The sequence below is a fragment of the Elgaria multicarinata genome, chromosome 14 (genome assembly GCF_023053635.1).
Source record: "Elgaria multicarinata webbii isolate HBS135686 ecotype San Diego chromosome 14, rElgMul1.1.pri, whole genome shotgun sequence".
Taxonomy (NCBI): Eukaryota; Metazoa; Chordata; class Lepidosauria; order Squamata; family Anguidae; genus Elgaria; species Elgaria multicarinata.
This window is the reverse complement of record NC_086184.1, coordinates 16,217,014-16,239,466: the sequence shown is the minus strand read 5'-3', so window position 1 is coordinate 16,239,466 and position 22,453 is coordinate 16,217,014. Positions and strand designations below refer to the sequence as shown.

Below are 22,453 nucleotides of genomic sequence, written 5' to 3'. Positions count from 1 at the left end.
ATTGATAGATAGTATTTTATGGTTTTGGTGCGAGCACTTTGGGAGAGCTTTGCCCTGAAAGGTGATATATAACTTTTTGAAAGGAATAAAATAAATAAATAAGCAAAATGAAACCTGTGGGGTTGGAGGAAGGTAAAGGGGAAGAGCAGCTATGAGGCTGAAACTACAAGACTAGTGTTTAGTCACCATTCCCTGTGGTTTGAACAAGGACGATGTACTTTTTAAACCACACTGCATGTGTTAAACCTACTCGCCAATGTGATGATGTCTGTGGTATCATCCAACAGTAATTTATGAATGGGAACTGTTAAGGTAATTAGCACTGTCTGTACTTTTTGCATTTCAATTTCCTCTGACCTCATAGTTTACAAATCCCTCCCCATCATTCCCAGCCAAGCATATGTCTATAAATCTGCCAATTTGAGGTTAACACTTCATGCATCTGATGTGTCCGCAAAAGCTTATGCCAGATTTAATTTGTTAGCCTTTAAGATGCCACAGGACTTGGTTTTTTTTTTTGCAACAGACTAACACAGCCACCTTTCTGGAAAGTCTTAAAATGGAGACTGGTTGGTCCATACAAAAGTATGACAGAAATCTGTATTTTGGTGTGTTTTTTTTCTAATGGAGCAACATGTTCGTTACCCAGAGGACCTTTTCTTCTGCCACACCCAGTTTGTGGAATGGCTTGCCGGGAGAGATTTGTCAACTTAACAGTCTCCCAGAATTATTCAAGAAGGCCATAAAGACTGATCTCTTCCAGCAGGCCTACCTAGTTGAATTTTAAGATGCCTTTTTAATAATGTGCCACTTTTAATAGTGTATTAGTTAGCTGGGGGAAAGGTAATAACGGCCGGGGAAGGCAACGGCAAACCACCCCGCTATAAGGCCTGCCAAGAAAATGTCAGCGAAAGCTGGCGTCCCTCCAAGAGTCAGTAATGACTCAGTGCTTGCACGAGAGGTTCCTTTCCTTCCTTTAAATGTTTTAGTTAGTTATATGTATTTTATGGCATTTGCATTTGTGTTGTACCCCACCATGATCTAGAGAGAGAGGCAGGTAACAAATAGATATATAATGATGATGACGTCTTCCTCTGCTTTTTATGTTATGTAGTTGTTTACATTTGCCCTGACAGTTCATTGTTTCCCTGCTGAAATTACTGTTCAGTTGCAGGCTGTATCTCTGTACCTCAGTTCTGTTTTTCCCTTTCCTCCAGCACTTATCATCTGGAAAACTACAAGAAAAAATAGTGGACAAGGAATCTCACCTTCTACATCCCAGTTCTTGGTGAAATGTGCTGAATTAAATTATTTCTTCTTATAATGTTCTTTTCAGGTGTTTTGACAACACTTCAGATATTTGACCGAGAAAAGCAGAGAGAGCATCCTGTTACAGTGACGGCAACGGACCAGGCCACGGAGCCTCTCATTGGGATTTGCCAAATCAACGTTGTCATCTTGGATGTAAATGATAACAGCCCTCGATTTGAAAACACCCACTATGAATGTAATTGCGACTCATTGGATAGAGTTTCATTTCTCTAAGTGTGAGCTTACCTGAGGTCTAAGCTTTTCTCTGTGTGTGTTTCTGGTTTGTTTTTTGTATGTTTTGTTTTTTTCCCTTCACTACAGCTAAAACTTCATTTTTATTTTTTGCAAAGGGAAAAAAAGACCAAATAATTTAATGAAGAACTGGTTCATATTCTTGAGGGTTTTCTACAATGAGGCTTTTATTGTGTACTTATCATTTTTTGTTCATGGTTGTTTATAGGTTTTTAAGATAATGTCACAACCCTCCAGTTTCACTTCTGTGTCTAAAGAGCACTTTTGGCAAGTTTTTTTAGAGCAGGGAAAATGCAGTATTTAATTGTAAAATCAAAAGAAAACGCTTGTGTGAAAACTTGTGTGTTTGTGCTCTTCCGCTATACCACACTGCCACCTAGAGATATATAGTGGAAAAGTAGGAAAGGAAATGCTCTTTATGTAGTGCTTGGATCTCAATTTTGTGATGAAACTGAAAGTAGATATAGCAGATTCACAGCCAATTAACAGCTTTGTGTAGAAAAGCTCTTAATTCTTGCAGTACCAGTGCATGTGGAGAATGAGCCAACACAGATAAAATACTTCTTGTTAACACAAAAACTAGACACTGACTCAATTCAGACAATCCTCCAAACCACCTCTCATGTGTGGCTTCCTTTTCTGTTTCCCTTTTTAGCACTTGTCATGATATCTGAATGGATTAACTTCCTTTAGCCAGGGTTCCCTTCTTAACCAGGATTTCAAACCAGTGCAGTGGGTTTGCAAGGTTGTCAGGAGAAGAGAACGCAAATATCTGAAGGGCTCTCCCACACAGACGGTGGAGCAAATTTGTTGTCTTTTGCTCCAGAGAGCAGGACCCGATCCAACAGGTTCAAATCAAAAGAAAGGGGATTTTAATTGTACATAACTTTCTGATGGTATGAACTGTTTACTTGTAGAACAGGCTGCCTTGTTGGACTGTCCTTCATTAGAGGGGTTTTTAAGTAGATTCTGGATCACCACCTTTCAGGGATGTTGTAGTGCTGGATTTTCTGCATTGACGGGGGTTGAGCTAGATGACCTTTGGAGGGCCCTTCTAACTTTGATGATCCCATGCAATGAGAAAGGAGGGGCATTTTGGAACGGGTGTATAATTCTATGACTCCACTTCCTGTCCCTTAACCAAGAGCTTGTAGCAATGCATTTGCATTGGCCCAGAATGGAGAAAGGAGTATGTACAGTCTTACTTGTAACTCACAACAATTCTGAGAACATAACTTTGTTGTGTTAAACTGCACCTCTGAGATAATAATAATTAGCATCAAATCCACTTTCCTAGATTTCCTGAGAGAGGATGTAAATGTGGGGACGAGCTTCCTCCGTGTTGCAGCTCATGATGATGACTATGGTTCAAATGCTTCCATTACGTATTCTGCAGCCAGTGGAAAAATGAAATACTTCCAGGTCAATCCTGTCACGGGTTGGGTTTATGTCAGCCAGCCCCTATTACAGGTATGTTGCAGGTTAGCTTTGGTTCATAACCAGATGTCAACTCAAGGCATGTATAACTGGTAGATACAGCGAGATGTCAACTTATAGAAGTCTATCGCTTGATAGCTCTGGTTGTATATATTAGTGTCACACTGATTGTTGTACACCAGCCAGGGGTCTGCTTCTTTTGAATGAATCGTTTTCATAAGCATAAATTCTTTCACAGCTGTCATGTCATGCTGAAGTTCTAACTAAAAGCAGAGAAACGAGGAGCAGAGTTGGCAGGTCGTATCCAAAAGACAGAAATGGGGCCTATTTTGTAGTTACTTTAATGTAAAACTCAAGTTCCGCAACTATACGTCTCTAAAAAATAAAAGAATAAAAATCCATGAACAAAAGAAATTATTGCCATGTTATGGAAATTGTGATTAATACTTGCAAAAAGTGATCTATTATCTCCCAGGTAAGTGTGTACATGCCTGTTATCCTCTACACAATTACCTGGGAGTAAGTCCTATTGAGCTCAGCGGGACATATTTTTGAGTAGACATGTATAGGATTGCACTGTTAGGATACAGGGTGTTAGGTGCAAAAAAATAAAGCATTAAGGTTCTACCGAAGGCTTCTGGGAAAAAGCAGCAATGGCTGGTTTTTGTTTAAAAATAAAAATCTAGGAGCTCTTTGGGTCTGTCTATAGCAGTATTCTGAGCAGAAATATAGAAAAATGTGGTGGACCTGCAATTATTATTATTATTATTGTAAAAAACAAACAAAAAAAAACCCCCAACCACTTTCTGCTGAATCAGTCCTTCTCTTCCCTTACCCAGAAATCTTTTATAACTCAAGACATTATAGCAATGGATGGAGGGAACAGGAGTACTAAGGTTGAAGTTAGAGTCACCATCACCAGTGCAAAAAACCAGCCGCCTCAGTGGGATAAGGATAGTTATGAAGTTGTCATTCCAGAGAACACAACAAGAGACACCTCCATTGTGGTAAGTTGTGGGGTGGGGTTCTAAAACAGAATTGTGCATTACCCCATAAGTGATACGCAAATACGGCAGATGTCTTCTGGTGCAATGTTTATTTTATGCTCCCCAACTGCTGAGAAATAATCACAGCAAAAAGAAGATTGAATATTATCAAGTCCTTCCTCTTGCCTTCAATCCCTCCCATCTATCAACTTTTCTTGCTTCTCTGGTGGTAAATGTTCTTTCTCCCACTCTGTGGCTGAAAGCAAGCCCACCCACCCCAGGAGCATTGGGAAATGTAGTTTCAACAGCACTACATTTCCCAGTGTGCCTGGCAGCTCTAGCAGCCTTCCGGATGGTGGGGACAGTCGAGGAAAGACACCTTCCTCCATCCCACAGCCACCAGAATAGTAGGACAGGTAAGCAGATGGAAGGGAACCTGTGAGTGTGATAAATGGGCGAAGGGAAGGGGATTGGAGGTTAATTGGGGGGAAGAATCCAACCCCTATTGTGCTTCCAGTGACATCATTGGGGCATGATGGGGCCCAGTTTTGCTTGAAATAAACCTGAGCTGTTTTCTGAGGGTTCCTCTAAATGAGCAATTTATTGCACACTTATGATTGGCCACTCACAAACGTTTGCTGGGATTTTTTACACTACGTCGTCAATGACCAGGACGTCTTCCTCAGTATTCTCTAGAAATCCTTCCACGAAAAGAACCCCTTTTAAAGTAGTAACATCCTGAAAAAATGGGGAATCTTCTGCCACTAGATGGTGCTGTCTCATTGAATTGAACGGAGGGGAAGTAATTCAATTCAACTCAAACCACATGATTGTCCCTCTCAGCCCATGTAATGCAACCCATAGCAATCATGCCAAAAAGCAGGAAGTAGTTGGACTGAGAGTCTGTGACTGGCCCAAAACCACCCAGTGAGATTCTATTGCTGAGTGGGGGCTAGAACCCAGATCTCCTAACTCCCAGTCCAACACTCAAACCACTATACTACACTGGCTGTAGATCTGAGAAGCTGGGAAAGACTGGTGGAAAGACCTGCTATCATTCTTGGCTGATACTGATGGGTTAGGCATAAAATTTGCCTAACAACAGAAAGGGCCATCATATGCTCCAACATTGCATTTATGCTGACTCTTTTAACATGCAGAGCCATGTTGAGTCATATTAGATGCATTTAGAATCTACGGTGTGAGTTTCTTAGGTTTTGGCATATGAATAAGTGTGTGTGTAACTATACAAAGAACTGCCTCTGATTTTGTGAACATGTTTGAACTGCACAGACAATTAGAGCAACATCCCCCCTTGGCGATCCACGTATAACATATAACCTAGAAGAGGGGCTGGTTCCAGAGACCAATATGCCCATCCGATTCTACTTGACTCCAAACAGAGAGGATGGTTCTGCCTCTATTCTTGTTGCTGAGCCTTTGGATTTCGAAACCACCAAGACCTTTTTGTTGAGGATTCGAGCACAGAATGTTGCGGCGGTACCTCTTGCTGCATTTGCCGCTGTCTACGTTAATGTGACAGGTGGGAAACGCTCTTTTAATGTCGGGGCAAAATGAGTGATGTGGGGTAAGGGGTGTGCTATATAAACTTTTGTTGCGTTAATGTGAGTCAGAGAGGGATATGATACGAGATAGTGTTTAGATGAGAGATAGGATTTTAGGATTGACAACAGATTGGTGATTTGTGACGTGATTGAGAGTGAGATCTAGAGTATTGTATATGAGAGAACATCTCTTGATAGAGCCATTAAGAGTTACTTGTTGAATAATAAACAACTCATTACTGTAATTCACAAAGCTTTCTTTGTTTATGAAGTCCTAAGCCTTCTCCTCTTGGCTACATAAGAGGGAGGCAATATAGGGAACAATAAAAGTTTATAGAATAAAGTCTGTGTGTCCTCACAACTCAAAGACAGAGTAAAGTGTTGGACCTGAACCTTAAAGGTCCTGGTGGCATTGAAACCCTGTATGTGTGAAAGAAGGTGGTTGTCCTGTTTTAAGGCTAGCAAGTGCCCTGGTTAAGGTCCAGATAGTTCCAAGGGTAAAGAAGGTGAGAAGCCAGTCCAGTGCAAGGTTGTATAAAGGATTCCAAGTAGTGTAGTAGAATGCAGGGGCCAGGTCAAAAACAGTCCAGCGGGTGGTTCACAGAAGGTACTTGATCCAAATGTCGAAGTCAGTCAGGGATTGTCCAGGAGGATGGTCTAGGTGGTTTGCTGAGGGTCCAGGGATCTGCATAGTCCAAAGAAGCTAAGCAAGAACGCTGCGGTTGGTGAGCCTTTTGTCTGCAGCAGAGAGTCGGCCCTGGCTGAGTTGATTTATAGCTGGCTGTTAATCAGCATAGCTGGCTGATTAGGTCAGTGTGTTGCTCTTAAGGGAGGCCGCATGCTGTGGACTCTTCCTGTCTCTCTGCTGCTGGCGTTTGATCCTGTGTCATTCTGAAGGATCTCTGGCTCAGCCTCCTGCATTTGGGGGAGTTCAGGAAGGTTGCTAGAGGTGCCAGGCTGCTCTTCCAGTGGTCCCAGGGGAGTGCTGTCAGCCGAAGCTTCCAGCTCCCTGCCTGGCTCTGGCTGGGGCCTGTTGTGCTGGCTGTTCTTCCTCATCAGAGGAATCTTCCTTGAGTTAAGGCATGACAGTGGTTCCCACTGGGGGGAGAAAGGCCTTAGAGAAGAGGAAGAGGCAGGAACACCGCACTGGACATTCCATAACTAACAGAACTCCCTTCTGAAGTCTCACCATTTTGTGATACTACTTCTTTGGGCTGGCTTTCAGTGCATGATGCTGAGTAGAGTAGTTATAGGGACCAGCTGTATTTTGTAACCACTCTGCTCTTGTCTTGACGGCTAGCTTCAGTAACTGTCGATATGCCACAGTTATGTGTTAGGTAAACAAACCATAGTCCACTGCTCGTGCTCTCCCACAATTCCTCTTCCTTGACAAACCATAGTTTGCCATTACATCTGGACCAGCAAGCTGTGGTCAGCGCTAACTATAATGTGCTAGTTATGGTGAGTACAAACCATGATCAAACCAGGATTTCTAATTCTGTTTTTCAGTCAAACTATGATTTGTTCACACCATACTTTGCTGGCTCAGATATAACAGAAAAATATTATTTGCTGAGAAAGAGGACATGTAGGAAGCTGTGGAGAAGGAGAGCAGTGCATGAGCTCTTTGAATTTTTCCAATTCTATTGGCCATAAGAGATTTTAAAAATGTGCAAACAATATTACCTGGCGACAGTGAGCCAATAGAATTGGAAAATTCCCCAAATCTCATGCACTTCTCCCCTGTAAACAGTCTCTGAGGTCTCTGGAGAGAAATAAAATCCTTAAGCATGCCAACGGTTAAATGCATGGGCTGATGGTTTGAATTTTAAACACATTTTAGATGTCAATGACAACGTCCCTTTCTTCACCTCATCCATTTATGAAGCTTCTGTAACAGAAGGAGCAGAAGTTGGAACTTTGGTGATTCAGGTTTCTGCCACTGACTTAGACCTTGGTCAGAATGGTGAGGTAAGGTAAAATTTGAATAGTGTTGGCTATTTGCATGTTTGACACTAGCGGAAACCCTGGATAAGAAACTGTTTGGCATAGGTTTTCTCACGGAATGTAGACTCAGTGGGGAACTACACCTGATTGCAGCTCTCCAACAAGTATACCTGTTTGATACATTTGTTTGTCATGTTCACACTTTGTTTTCTGTGTGTGAACCCCACCTTTCCACACATCACCCCCTCCGCCCCCCCCCCAAAGTCAGGAAAAAATAAAATCAGTGGTTTGCTGCAGAAACTGCACATGGGACAGATACTCAATATGTCCCATAGTGGTTTTTAGAATCATGGAATAGCAGATTTGGAAGCGGCCTAAAAGGACATTGAGTCCACGCCCCTGCTCAATGCAGGAATCTACCTTAAAGCATCCCTGACGGATGGCCGTCCAGCTGCCTCTTGAGTGCCTCTAGTGTGGGAGAGCCCACAACCTCCCTAGGTCATTGGTTCCATTGTCATACTGCTCAAACAGTCAGGAAGTTTTTTCCTGATGCCCAGCTGGAATCTGGCTTTCTGTAACTTGAGCCCATTATTCCATGTCCTGCCCTCTGGGATGATCAAGAAGAGATGATGTCCCTCCTCTGAGTGACAATCTTTCGAGTATTTGAAGAGTGCTATCATATCTCCCCTTTGTCTTCTCTTCTCAAGGCTAAACATGCCCAGTTATTTTTGGCCACTCCATGGGGGATTATGACTCGGGGTGGTGGTAAGAATTTCTGGGTAGAATTGGTTCTCGAACCACCCAGGGTCACCCATCCCTGAGTTAAAATTCCCAAGGGTAAACAACAGTATAATATGTGAAATGCCTTTGAGAACTGATTGAGCATCACCCAGAGTCTGTCCGAGAGACAGAGCTGACTCTCCAGTGACGTGGACAACTGTAGCAGTGGTAGTGGTTGTAGTAGTGGACACACCAGCCTTGGTTCAGGACTTGTCCTAAGAATGTGAGGTGGTACTTCTTTGAGATTAAGTGTACAGAAAGGCCCTGGGAGTTGTTTCATGTAAACGCTGCTGGGTATATTTTGCTTCTCTGAGAACTGTCTGCTGGAAAGAAAAGAAAATAACCCTCGATTTTCATTTCAGCCCTCTTCTCTCTCTCTCAATTTTTCAGATCACTTATTCTCTGCTACCTGATCGCAGTGGTGACTATACGTTTTTCCACTTGGACTCGAAAACGGGTTCAATCTATACTACCTCTGTGTTTGATAGGGAAAAGAAAGCATCATATCTTTTGGAAGTCAAGTCAACAGATGGCTCAGAATCGGCTCGTCCGGGAAAACACGGGCAGCTGAATTCTGGTAAGAGGGTGAAGTAGGGAAATCGGTCATGGCATCAATTATTTTAATGCTATTTGTTTATCTTGAAAAGAGAGCCATTCAGTTAACCAGGTAAGCGAACTGGTACAAAGAAAAGGAAAGAACTAAGGCTGAAAAACTTTCAGGTCCAGAGAATGGTTTGGAGGCATATGATGCAGTTGTACTTTAGAAGCTAAGTAGGGCTGGACATTTAAACTGCTGGGAACTCTGTGTCAGCTGACCTGAACTCTTTGGATTTATTAATTTATCAGTTGATAATGATCAAATATTAACTATATTAATATGGTCAGTTAGTATATTAATATGATCAAATGATTAATAATGAATTGTTGTGAACTGCCCAGAGGGCTTCAGCCATCGGGCAGTATAGAACTGTAACAAATAAATAAGTTAGTAAATATTTATGAGTAATATTCTTTACAGTGAACTCCATCTCAGCTTCTTCCAGTTCCCTCTCATGTGTACTGTCCTCCTTTCTACCTTTCTGGTTCCCAAGAATTCTTTGGCTGCTGTTTAGGCATTGCATGTGGGGTCTACCTGTAGCCTTTTAAATGGCTGAGTAGTCCTTTGCTGCAGAGTGTGAATCCAACACTGTGGTTGATTGTGAAATTGTTTAAATGTCCTGTCCCTGAGCTTCCCTGATATTTGTGTGTGCAAATAGAAATTGACATGTGTAAGTCAATTGTATGTTGAAAAGTCAGGTTGTAGAGAAGCTTTGCAAACCACTGCATACTATAAAGGAGCATTCCCCAAACTAGTGCCCCATCCCAGATATCTTGGACTACAGTTCCCATCATCCCAACCAGTTTGGCAAAAGCTGCTATGCAGTAATGTCACAGTCAGCAACAGAACACAGCTCTAGAAATGATCAAGGCTTTAAAAGGAAAAGGAAAACTGATTATCAATGGACAGAAGCTGCATTTTTTTAAGGGAAGAAGTTAAAATTGGGCCCTACAGGCTGCAGGATAGGAAAGTTACGACAGAGCTGTCCAATCGCCGCATTTGGTATCCGTTATTCGCATGTTATCTGCTTAAACAAATTGGATGTGACATTCATTTGATATCCAAGTGCTTCTTTGAGTAATGTTGGTATTATAAATTGTCCACAAGCCTAAGGGTTCGTTTCTGTATTGTCTGCGTTATTCGTCTTCATTTAACGTGCAGCTAGACAGTTTAAGGAATTGTAGCTGACAGAAGTGGCACAGCCGAGTATTTTAATCTCATGTTCCTCGTCTCTCTAGACACGGCCTACGTGCGCATTTTTATCAGCGATGTGAACGACAACAAGCCCGCCTTCACCAAGAGCGTCTATGAAGTTAATGTGGATGAAGACCGAGATGTTGGATCAACTGTCATTACCGTCAGTGCTAATGATGAAGATGAAGGTAGAGCTTCACAATTCCCCATAGCGGCACCTGAAATATTAATGAGTTAATTTTTCAGTTGCCTGCAGACTGTATTTTAGCAGCACCAGGAAGTGGGGGATGGGAGGAAACGTCTTTCATCTCTCCACATTTGTTTAAGGGCTTCTCTCTGTCTTGAGCTTGACAGCTTGTGAGCATTTGCTTTATAAAGAACCCGCGAGGGCTTCTGGCAAATAACTCTTTACTTATGACAGACCAGGCATTAAGCACAGTTAGTTAGATTAGGGAACCACGATTCCAGGTATGCCATAGCGCACATATCTCTGGTACAGAAAAGAGAGCAAAGGGGTCATGTTTCTTCTGATCATGTGATCGGGCGGCATTCTCAAGCTTTGATGTAACAAATGTCTCTATGGGGCTGTTCACGCAGCGCGCTAGCCCACACTCAGTGGTTGAGTGTGGGTTGTTTATTGAACCATGGGTTACCATGTTGTCTGAACCCAGGACATTTTCCACAGGGTGGCTTGTTAAGCATGCAGCATGGCTTATTTTTCTTGAAAAAGCCACTTTGAGAACCCGTGGTTTGTTGTTGGGACATTCGGGGTAGCTAACAAACCACACTGCATGATTAACTAGTCACCCTGCGGGAATTGTAACATGTAGAATTACGTCCAAAGCTTGTACGTTTTTCTTGATGTGTCTAGTACCTGGTATGTGTGTTCAGTGGGAAGATGGTTGCAAGGGTAAAGGGTTAAAATGGTGGCAATGCTACTACTGCCACTAGTTGAGTTTGAGTACAATTTACTAACTAAATGCCACTGGTTTAAAAGATGCACTCCTCCATTAGCAACATGTCACCAAAAACTTGGACATGAGATAAACTTTAATACTGTAGACCGAAATTCATTTAAAGAAGGCAGAAATTCATTTGTAGGCTCAATGGAGATAATCATAGTTATCACTACTAATCGCAGTTAGATGAGTCATAATTATTAGATCTCCTGACCGTTCATAAAGAAAGGCATGCAGAGAAGAGTGTCTAATTTGAATAATGGAATAGACTTTTCTTCAACATCAGGAACTAGAGCCTAATTTTGGGATCGGTGCCAGTTTGGGCCAGTTTGGCACAGCCGTCCCAAGACATTTCACATATTATACTGTTGTTTACCCTTGGCATTTTAACTCAGGGATGGATGACTCTGGGTGGTTCAGGAACCAAGTCTATCCAGAAACTCTTCCCCCTGCTCCATGGGTCATAACCCCTCATAGCAGTGGCCAAAAATAACTGGGCATGTTTAGCCTTGAAAAGAGAAGACAGAAGGGAGATATGATAACACTGTTCAAATACTTGAAAGGTTGTTACACAGAGGAGGGCCAGGATCTCTTCTTGATCATCCCAGAGTGCAGGACACGGAATAATGGGCTCAAGTTACAGGAAGCCAGATTCCAGCTGGGCATCAGGAAAAAACTTCCTGACTGTTAGAGCAGTATTATTATTATTATTATTATTATTATTATTATTATTATTATTATTATTATTATTATTTTATTTATTTATTTATTTATTTATTTATTTATTTATTTATATAGCACCATCAATGTACATGGTGCTGTACAGATTACACAGTAAATAGCAAGACCCTGCCGCATAGGCTTACAATCTAATAAAGTTGTAGTAAACAATAAGGAGGGAAAGAGAATGCAAACAGGCACAGGGAAGTGTAAACAGGCACCGGGTAGGGTGCAGCTGACAGTATAGGGTCAGAACAAACTCAATATTTAAAAGCTATAGGGAAAAGAAAAGTTTTTAGCTGAGTTTTAAAAGCTGTGATTGAGTTCATAGTTCTCAAGTGTTCTGGAAGAGCGTTCCAGGCATAAGGGGCAGCAGAAGAAAAAGGACGAAGCTGAGTAAGGGAAGTAGAGGCCCTTGGGCAGGCGAGAAGCATGGCATCAGAGGAGCGGAGAGCACGAGTGGGGCAATAGTGTGAGATGAGAGAGGAGAGATAGGCAGGAGCTAGACCGTGAAAAGCTTTGAAGGTCAACAGGAGAAGTTTATATTGGATTCTGGAGTGAATTGGAAGCCAATGAAGAGATTTCAGAAGTGGAGTGACAATGGAACCAATAACCTAGGGAGGTTGTGGGCTCTCCCACTCTAGAGGCCTTCAAGAGGCAGCTGGGCAACCATCTGTCAGCGATGCTTTGAGGTACATTCCTGCAATGAGCAGGGGGTTGGACTTGATGGCCTTGTAGGCCCCTTCCTACTCTACTATTCTATGATCCTATGATCCTAACCCTGGTCCTGCATGAAGCATTTTGTTTCCCTTTCCTCTCTCTAGGAACCAATGCAAAAGTAAGGTACCAGATAACAGCTGGAAATGCTGGAGGCACGTTTGAAGTTGACCCAGAAACAGGCGTCATCTTCATTGCACAGCCATTGGATTACGAAGAAGCCCAGTTGTATGAACTTCATCTGGTGGCTTCTGATGGGAAGTGGGAAGATTTTGCCATTGTAATCATCAATGTTGTGAACAAAAACGACGAAGCTCCTGTTTTCTCTCTCAGCGAATATTATGGAAGTGTGATCGAGGAACTAGATGGCCTTCCAGTCTTTGTTCTTCAGGTACATTTGGGTATGCTCATCCAAAATAACAGCAACTATGACCCAAGACCCTAAGGGCCAGTTTGGCACAGCCTCGGGTGAAGTCAGGTGAAGGACTTAATACATCCTGTTTGTGCATGTAATACAATAGCCTCCCAATTCTTCTGCCCCCAATTGCTCACGGAGAGGTACATAGAGGGTCTGTATGGCTGTGAAGCACCAATCCGCAAATTAAGTTCTAGTTCATGCTGTTGAAGAAAAGCCTATCCCATCAATGAGTTATGATGGATCATAGGAACATAGGAAGCTGCCTTATACTAAGTCAGACCATGGGTCCATCTAGTCCAGTATTGTCGGCACTGGCTAGGCAGTAGCTCTTCAGATTTTCAGGCAGGATTCTAACTGGGGAAGCAGGGGATTGAACATGGAGTTTTCTACATGCAAAGCAGATGCTCTACCATTGAGCTACAGCTCCTCAAGGTTTGCTTGTCAGAAGATGTTGGAGGATGGAGGGGGATGCATAGGCCAAATTTCAGTGATGTTAGAAAAGGCAAGCTATTTTAATTGGTTTGTGGCTGTGCTGCTTGGTGGGGCCACTGTGGACCTCCCCCATCACGTGGCAGCCTCCATTAAGTGAACAAGATCCAATCTAGCCTACTACTTAATGGTAACGTGATAGGTGCATACCTTTCATTCCTGTTTCCTATGCAGAAAATTAGAATTATGCTGTGTGTGTGTATCACTGTATTTATATAAATATAGCCATAGGCAATCTGGACTAGTCCATTTACACAGGTTGAAAGGAAAGGAACCTCTCGTGCAAGCACTGAGTCAGTACTGACTCTTGGAGGGACGCCAGCTTTCGCTGACGTTTTCTTGGCAGGCCTTATAGCGGGGTGGTTTGCCGTTGCCTTCCCCGGCCGTTATTACCTTTCCCCCAGCTAACTGGGTACTCATTTTACCGACCTCGGGAGGATGGAAGGCTGAGTCGACCCGAGCCGGCTGCCTGAGAACCAGCTTCCGCTGGGATCGAACTCAGGCCGTGGGGAGAGTTTCAGCTGCAGAAACTGCTGCTTTACCGCTCTGCACCACACGGATTTCAGTTTTGCCAAAGGTTTCTGGTAAACCAAAACTGGAATTGGGCTATTTTTATGAAGACAATGTGAGACTGATTATTGTCCTCTTAGATATGATTGTGCTCCATGTGTAATCAGCCTGCAGGGTTAGGATCTAGGATGGCAGTTTCAATTTGAAAGATGCAGATGCCACCATTTGATAGGGATGCAATGTGTTTTCCACCTATATATAGTGCATTGCTTATATTGGTTGTTCTTACCAAGTTGGTAGGCACAGCTGAGATTTTATAAAATATAGTTACTAGAGCTGTCCAATCTCTCTAGGTGGTAGCAAATGATCCTGATAGTGGCATGGATGGAGGTGATCTAAGGTACTCCTTGCACGGCCACGGTGCAGATGATGTCTTCGCTATAGATGAGAACACAGGTAGCATTTATTCCCAGAAAATGCTAGATCGGGAAGAACGTGCCCTTTGGAGATTTGTTGTGCTTGCAACCGATGAAGGAGGGGAAGGGCTTACAGGATTTGCAGATGTGATTATAAACATCTGGGATATAAATGATAATGCCCCAGTGTTCACCTGTATGCCCAGTGACTGCAATGGGAGTGTCTTCGAAAATTCTCCGGATGACACATTCGTTCTGGAGATGGCAGCTGTAGACGCAGACGACTCAAATGTCGGTCTCAATGCAATTTTGACTTACCGTATCATTGAGAACGTGAAAAATGACTTCGATATGGACTTGTTCAAAATCAACCCTACCACTGGCAACATCTATGTAGCAGGGGGGACTCTGGACAGAGAAATGGCAGAAAGATATTTCCTTAGGATTGAAGCCAAAGATGGAGGAGGACTGACAGGAACAGGCACGGCCACCATCTGGGTAGCAGATGCAAATGATCACATCCCCAGTTTCTCCCAGGATGTTTGGCATGCTGTAATCCCTGAGACTAGTGCTGTTAACTCAGAGATTCTAGAAGTGTCGGCAATTGATGGAGACAGAGGGGAAAATGCGCACTTAACGTTTAGCATTATTGGGGGAGATCCGGAACAGAAGTTTTACATTGAGGACCATCAAGAAGACCAGCATGCTACTATCAGACTGAAAAAGCCCCTGGATTATGAGCAAATCCATGAAAGGTGGTTTAATCTTACCATCAAAGTGGAAGACTTGGATTTTTCTAGCGTTGCCTTTTGCTTGATCGAAGTGGAAGACCGTAATGACCACAGCCCTGTGTTCGGTTCTCAGTTTGTCCAGTTGAGCCCTTTCTTTGAAAACACGCCTGTGGGTACCACCATCATCACCGTAACAGCCACGGATGAGGACTCCGGCTTGAATGGGAACATTGAGTATTCCATCCGGTTGGATTCGGATCCTGCTGGGCAATTTGCGGTAGACCAAGATGGTCATGTGACTGTGTCAAAAGGGTTGGATCGGGAGGTCATTCAGGAGTATGGTTTAATTGTGCAGGCTTCTGATCAAGGTCTCCCTGCCCGAACAGGAAGTGTTACAATATTGATAGACTTGCTGGATATAAATGACAATGAGCCAAGGTTCGAGGCATCATACATGCCTGTGGTCTGGGAAAACACACCAGGACCTCAGCTCGTGTACATGAACCCTACATCAAATCTACTTTGGGCTTTTGATCCAGACAGTGATGACAATGGGCCACCTTTTATGTTTCAGTTGCCATCAGATTATCAGAACCCTTTGGATTTCTCTCTCATCGACAATGGAAATAATACAGCAACGATTACGGCTCTGAGGTCTTTTGACAGAGAGAAGCAGAAGCTGTTCCATCTACCCATTATTATAACTGATAGTGGGAGCCCGCCTATGAGCTCTACGAACATCTTGACTATAACTATTGGTGATGAAAATGATAATAGTCATGGAGCTGGCCATAAGGAAGTCTATGTTTACATGCACCGAGGTAGGTATTGGATAGAGTATGGGCTTATCTAGAACTTTGTTAAAATACTTTAAGGGCACAACCCTATTGATTGCGTCGTCGATGATCAGAAGCCGCCAAACGTTTTAGAACAGAAACAAGTTTCTAGCTCTGTTGGTTTTGCAGATAAAGCTGAAAATGTGTGTGGCAATGTCTGGTGAAACCTCCAGGTTAGGGGGTATGGAGGGGGGGAAGGGGCATATGAATGGACATCTGAAGTTGTCTTTTACTGGTTTGGATGGAGCATTGGTCCATATTACCTTCTCCAACTAGCATCAGCTTTCTAAGGATCTGGGCAGATAGTTTTTAATTGGCAATATCAGGGACCTGCTGTATGTGAAGTAGTACTACTTGAGCCACTTTCTGCATGGTTCTTCTAACTGTTGTGAGAAGACAGAATAAATTGCAAAAACTAGAATAAAAATGCAGCTCTTATTCTCTTCAATAATGTATTCAGACCCCAGAAATCCACCTTACTTGGAACAGAACTTTGGGTTAGCTTGGCATAACAACCTTTATTTTATTTTGTTTAAGACCAAAGTGTTGCCATCCCTACGTGTTTGTGGCTTAGCTTTCTATGTGCACTTCCATGAAAGATCAGAGTATTTGCAGCTGCATTACTTGAAATGTCTTGGATCATAACCTTTGTGAAAGCCAAGCAGCAATAAAAATGATGAATGCAGCAATAAATGCTATGGAATGTATAAAGCTCTTTGGGAAAAGAGGGGAAATTAATGCAGATTTATTATAATTTATCTCAACAGGAAAATGGTCAACAACAGTGCTTGGGCACGTGTTTGCTCCTGATCCAGATGACTGGGACAATAAAACATTTGTCTCTGAAGGAAAAATGCACAAGTGAGGATTGTATTTGTGTCAAGCGGAGTAATATTTAATATTTATGCTTCTGTAATTATTTTCTTATGCTTTGTTATGTATGTTATAAAGCCAGGATTATTGCTTGGTACAGAGAAGGCAGTCTCTTTTAAATTTGTATTTTGCATTTATTGGAGGGAACGATGGTAACTATTCCTTATTTCACTGGTACCAACTCATTAATTTTTTTGCCACTGAGGGTAAATATCATGTCTTCCTTTACTAAAGCTGTGAACCAGAACTGACGTTGGATGCCAGCCCTATAGCGGCTTTGCATTTTACGCAACGGTCAGTCATGCTATGGGGTATCACTCAGCAGGCGGGCTAAATGAGAATGTGGGCTCACCTACACCAAGCAGGATATTCCACTATGAAAGTGGTATATAAAAGGCAGGAGCCACACTACTGCTCTATAGTGATATTGAAGTGCACTGCAGGATCTACACTACTGCTTTATAGTGGTATTGAAGTGCACTGACAACTGTTGGAGCCCATGACACATCTACACCAAGCAGGATATAACGTTATAAAAGAGGTATGAAAGCAGTATATGGTATGTGTCATGGGTCCTGACAGTTGTCAGTGCACTGCAATACAGCAGTAGTGTGGCTCCTGCCTTTTATATACTGCTTTCATACCACTTTCATAGTGGAATATCTGCTTGGTGTAGACGAGCCTCCACAAACGTGCATCCTTAAACATCTGTGGGCTTGTTTTGTGGAGCTGCACCTCTTTTGGTGAACTCAGTGCGTGTACTCAGGTGTTGAAGGACATGTACCTGTTGTCTGCCAGCATCAGGGGTATCTGCACTGATAGGCATCTGCTGAGGTCCACATTCCAGAAGATGGTGGGGGCAGGAGAGACAGTGCCAACCCTTTGGACCCTGCTTCTTCTGCTTTTGCTGCTTGTTCACCTTCTGTCTGAGCGAGCAGTGAAAGCAGTCACGAGAAGGAGGAGGAGCAGCAGCGTCTGTTGGCTTTGCCCGTTCCCTCTGAGTAGTGGGGTGGAATGGGCACAGATGGACAGGAGGAGGGGGCACCTTCTTTATTTACTCACGACATTTGTGTATCGCTCTACATCTAAAACAGATACCGGAGAAGAGAACAGAAGAAGTGAAATAATAAAAAGCTTAAAGGACTTAAACACTATATTAAAATTACTATTTTTTAGAACCAGATTGCCAATAATAACTGGGTCTGGTCAGGTGAGGAATAGAGCTGTTTTCTGGAGGTGCTTTAAACAACACAGTGACCACGTTCAGATGACACACTAAGCCACATGGTTAAGCTTTTTTAGCTAAACATGATGGCTTAGCATGTTGCGTGAACCAGCCCGGTATTGGCTTCAAGGGGCAGGGAATTTCAAAAGAAGGGGGCCATCACACTGAAGGCTCTTCTCTGGGTCATAGATCCATGTGAAACTACCAGGAACGTGCCCTCTGATTATCTCAGTGACTAGGTGAGTTGGTAAGGGAGAAGGCGTTCTCTCAGGTATCCTGGTCCTAAGTTATTTAGGGCTTTGTTTACTAGTAACAAAACTTTAAACCTGGCCCAGTAGAGAATAGGCAGCTTTGCCTAAGGGGCCATTGTCTGCCAGCATCTGCCACAGTAAACGCTGGCTGGGAATGATGGGAATTGCAGTACAATGCATCTGGAGGGCACCAGGTTAGGGAAGACTGCACTGGTGTAATCGTATGCACCTAGCAGACATGATTGCACCATAAAGTGTGGAAGGAAATATTACCTGAGGCAAACGAGTGTATGTGGGTAATACTTCTCGAAAGTGGTTGTGTTACGGGTGAGGAAATGGGAATTCAGAATGAGTGTGGATTGTCCAGAAGCAATCAGCAAAGCAGGGTGCCAGATCTTCATGGATCACGCCTGTTCAATCCATGTGGATTTAACTTCAGGCTGTAAAGTGCTCTCATATGATTATCTCTATGGGAGTGATTCTCGTTGAAAAGAGACCTTGAAATTAGTCCCAAGAAAGCCGCAGTGAGGATAATACAGGCAAAAGGGCGGAAAGAAGATCGCTTTCAGTTTAATCTTCCTCTCTGGGTTAATGAGAACTGCACATTGCTGCTGAAAAGAAAATGTCCCAGGATGCTTAAATAAACGAACTTAACGTGTGCAACAATAACATCCTTTGGAATGAAGCGTGTTTGTGCATCTTTTTATGGAACTGGGGCCTTTATGTGTTTGTCGTGTTCCTAGATCTTTCAGACTAAATCAAAGGACTGGCGCTCTGCTCATGGTGGATAATGCTCCTCAGGGAACATATGAGTTAAAAATCAGAGTGTCAGATGGAATCTGGCCTGATGTTATAGCAACTGTGCAGATACATGTCAGAGAGATAGAAAATGAAGCCATTTGGAATTCAGCAACTCTGCGCCTGGCAGGTTAGTTCCATTCGCCAGTAGAGTTTGATTACTGAAAACTCGTACATCGTGCCGTTATGAGGGGACCAAGGCAGAAGTGCCTCATTTAGCAGTAGTTTTCATGCATTGTGACATTTTGCTGTAGACTTTCCTACGTTGTAAGCCACCCTTCCTCAACCCGATGCCGTCCAGTTGTGTTAGGACTGCAACTCCATAATGGCCATGCAGGCTGAGGATTGTGGAAGTTGTAGTCCAACACATCTGAAGGGCACCAGGTTGCAGAAGGCTCTTGTGTACTTTCCGCTTTTTTGTGAGGGGCACACCCATGTATGATGCCTTGAGCAACATGGACGAAGAGCGAGACAAAATGTTTTCAATATCGAAGGTGTTCACACAACATTCTAACCCATATTCAGTGGTTGAGTGTGGGTCGTTGTTGAACCATGGGTTGCTTGTTCAACCGTGGGTTAGTGTGCTGCTTGAACCCAGAACATTTTCCAGAGGGTGACTTGTTAGCCATGCAGTGTGGCTTATTCTTAAACAAGTCACCTTGAGAACCCATGGTTTGTTGTTGGGTTGTTCACAGTGGGTAACAAGCCACCCTGCAGAAAATGTCCTGAGTTCAGACACTACACTAACCCACGGTTCAACAAACAACTCACAGATCAACATCAACGCCCACAGTTCAACCGCTGAGTGTGGCTTGGTGTGTTGTGTGAACAGCCATAAAATAGCTACGTGTTCTGAGACACTGGCATTAATCATCTGCCATTATTTTTCAATCACCCGTCCGTATCAGACATGACTGCGGAAGAGTTCATAAGGAGGGACGAGCCTGAAGAAAGCAGGCGTGACAAGTTTAAAGACCTGCTAGGAGGAATCTTTTCCATCCATCTTGAGGACATCATTATTTTCAGCGTGACAAATGTTGATGGGAGACAGACAGATGTGAGATTTGCAGTTCAGAACGGCTCTTCCTATTACAGGCCAGAAATGCTGCATGGGCAAATGGCTGCCTTTAAGAACAAGGTGAGATCATAATTTGCTGCTGTATTGGGCTTTCAGGGTGCAAGACACAATTATTAGCTCCAGAGAAAATTATATTGGAAGCCTGTGGACTGTTATGGCAAGAGGTTTGTGGTGGCACAAACATAGTTTAAGAGCAGGAATGGGCAGAATTCAAGCTTGTAGGATTGGCTTTGTCCTTTAGTAGAACCCAAGAAGCACCAACCAGAGCCAGGTCCAAAAGAAACACAGTGGTTGAGCTATGAAATTTTAGACCTGAGCTTAATGGTCTTACGCCTATCCCTTTGAGACAGCCAAATGCATGACTTCAGTTGTGAAGTACATAAGGATGTCCGTTGCCAGGAAATCCGGCTCTTTTAGGCTTGCCGGATTTCTGCAAAGCCTCCAGCTCTGCTTGCATCTGTGGGGTGATCCATTTCCCCCCCTGGGAATCTGGGAACTTTTTCAGTTTTAAAAAAATGGAGTCAATGGCAATGTGCATCATTTGTGCCAATTTCGGCCACAATTTGCAAAAATGGCTATTTACATAACTTTTTTTTTAAAAAATGGAAAATCCATCATGTGGCCCAAGAGGCTGAGGACAAGAAATATATTTAGTGACTGCAGCATTTATGATCTTGTAAAGCAGGAGTCCCCAATGCAGCACCCATGAACACCCCTAATGGCACCCATAAAGGGCTCCCCTAGCTGGTGCCTGCAGGCACCTTTAAAACCTGTTTAAATTATCCCCCCTTTTAAAATATATGTACATGGATTTGTATATATCCATAGCAATGAATACAAATGAGCAATAGGCTTCAACAAAAGTGGAGGAAGTATCCGAATACATATCCATTTGAAGGTGGCGTCTATATGCTACCTGCTCAGATTTGAAAACATCGTAAGGTCCTCAATCCAGTGCTTTGTAGGAGGTGTTTATCCTTCTAGTGTTGTAATATCAGTCTTTTAGCTGTCAAAAGGGCGTGGAGAATCCACTTACCCACTTAATCGCTTATTAATTTCCATGAAGCAGGTCATTAATTGAAAAGTGTACATCAGTAAATATTAAAGGTTGTTCCAGTACAAGCATTTTCCTCCTTCCCAAAAGAAGCAACTACTGGACACTGCCGAAGCATGTTTAAAAGAAGTATTAGCTGTACTGCATCGCCCACAATTAGCTGAACTAGACAATCCCTTCTTAAAGAGATGTTGCAGAGTCCAACAGACATGAAACAAACGTTGATGCTGAATAAGATGTAGCCTAATCCATAGCTGCGACAGGTAGATGCCAGAGCAGCAAACCACTGATTGGACGTTTTGTGGTGATGCCCACAGCACTTTCTCGAATTTGCAAATGCGCCCACGGGTCCCAAAAGGCTGGGAACCCCTGTGGTAGAGGTAGAAAACTGATTGGGAAGCTGAAAGCTCTTTTGCTGAGGAACATGCGGGCTCTTTGCCGAACTGCATTTTCCCTTTAGATCCAGTTGGCTTTAGGGGTCAACGTTTCTCAGATTGATGTGGATGAATGCCATGGGACAGACTGTAGCGGTAACAGCGGCTGCGCAAACTACATCACGGTGAGTGACATCCCCACAGTGATGGACACAGGAAGTGTGTCGCTTGTCTCCATAACAACCACCACCACCGCCGTCTGCACCTGTGCAGCCAGAGAGAGAGTTCATCGATCATGTAGCTCCTACTCTCACAACCCATGTTTCAATGGAGGGACTTGCATTGACATGCTGAATGGTTACAGGTGAGAGAGACTCCGTTTCACAAGTTTCCCCCCTCTTATTCCCCCCCCCTCTATAAAATGTTACATTTATGAAACTACCATGCTGGTTGGTTGTTTTTTAAAATGATATGTGGACAGTTTGAGAGTTCCTCTTCTACAGTGTGTCAAATTCTGCTTCCTTTTTTTGTTCTCCTCCAATTGCTGTGTTTCCCTTGTGTCTATTTTTAGACTGTAAGTCCCTTGGGGCAGAAATCTGGCCTTTTATTCTTCGTATGTATGTATGTATGTCTCTATTATTTATTAGTAATTGCATTTCTATACTCTACTTACTTATTTCTCTTTTATGTATCAGTAATTGCATTTCTATACACATTAGCCAAAGCTCCCTGGGCCATTCACAAAACAAGGGTTAAGACTATAAAATAAACCAATAGAATATAATGTAAAATCTAGATAATGCTACCTTATCTAAGGCCAGATATAACACTTCGAAAGCAGTTTGAAAACTGTATATGGAGTGTGTCCTGGAGGGGATCTACCCTACTGCTTTTAAAGCGCTTTAAAGCACTTTGAAAACTTTTTGAAACCTGT

The 22,453-nt window shown here is 43.0% G+C and overlaps 1 protein-coding gene across 1 annotated transcript in view; it reads left to right on the top strand.

The window, feature by feature from the left end:
* The window catches only part of LOC134408916 (neural-cadherin-like), a 92,012-nt gene that overhangs the window by 46,254 nt on the left and 23,305 nt on the right, over nucleotides 1-22,453 (top strand). The window contains exons 10-22 of the mRNA XM_063141428.1: nucleotides 1,337-1,507; nucleotides 2,861-3,033; nucleotides 3,840-4,007; nucleotides 5,280-5,529; nucleotides 7,395-7,522; nucleotides 8,669-8,855; nucleotides 10,115-10,258; nucleotides 12,574-12,857; nucleotides 14,237-15,851; nucleotides 16,634-16,727; nucleotides 18,959-19,143; nucleotides 19,922-20,151; nucleotides 21,606-21,883. Coding sequence (XP_062997498.1) covers nucleotides 1,337-1,507; nucleotides 2,861-3,033; nucleotides 3,840-4,007; nucleotides 5,280-5,529; nucleotides 7,395-7,522; nucleotides 8,669-8,855; nucleotides 10,115-10,258; nucleotides 12,574-12,857; nucleotides 14,237-15,851; nucleotides 16,634-16,727; nucleotides 18,959-19,143; nucleotides 19,922-20,151; nucleotides 21,606-21,883 — 3,907 coding nt within the window. The remainder of the gene's footprint in view (nucleotides 1-1,336; nucleotides 1,508-2,860; nucleotides 3,034-3,839; nucleotides 4,008-5,279; nucleotides 5,530-7,394; nucleotides 7,523-8,668; nucleotides 8,856-10,114; nucleotides 10,259-12,573; nucleotides 12,858-14,236; nucleotides 15,852-16,633; nucleotides 16,728-18,958; nucleotides 19,144-19,921; nucleotides 20,152-21,605; nucleotides 21,884-22,453) is intronic.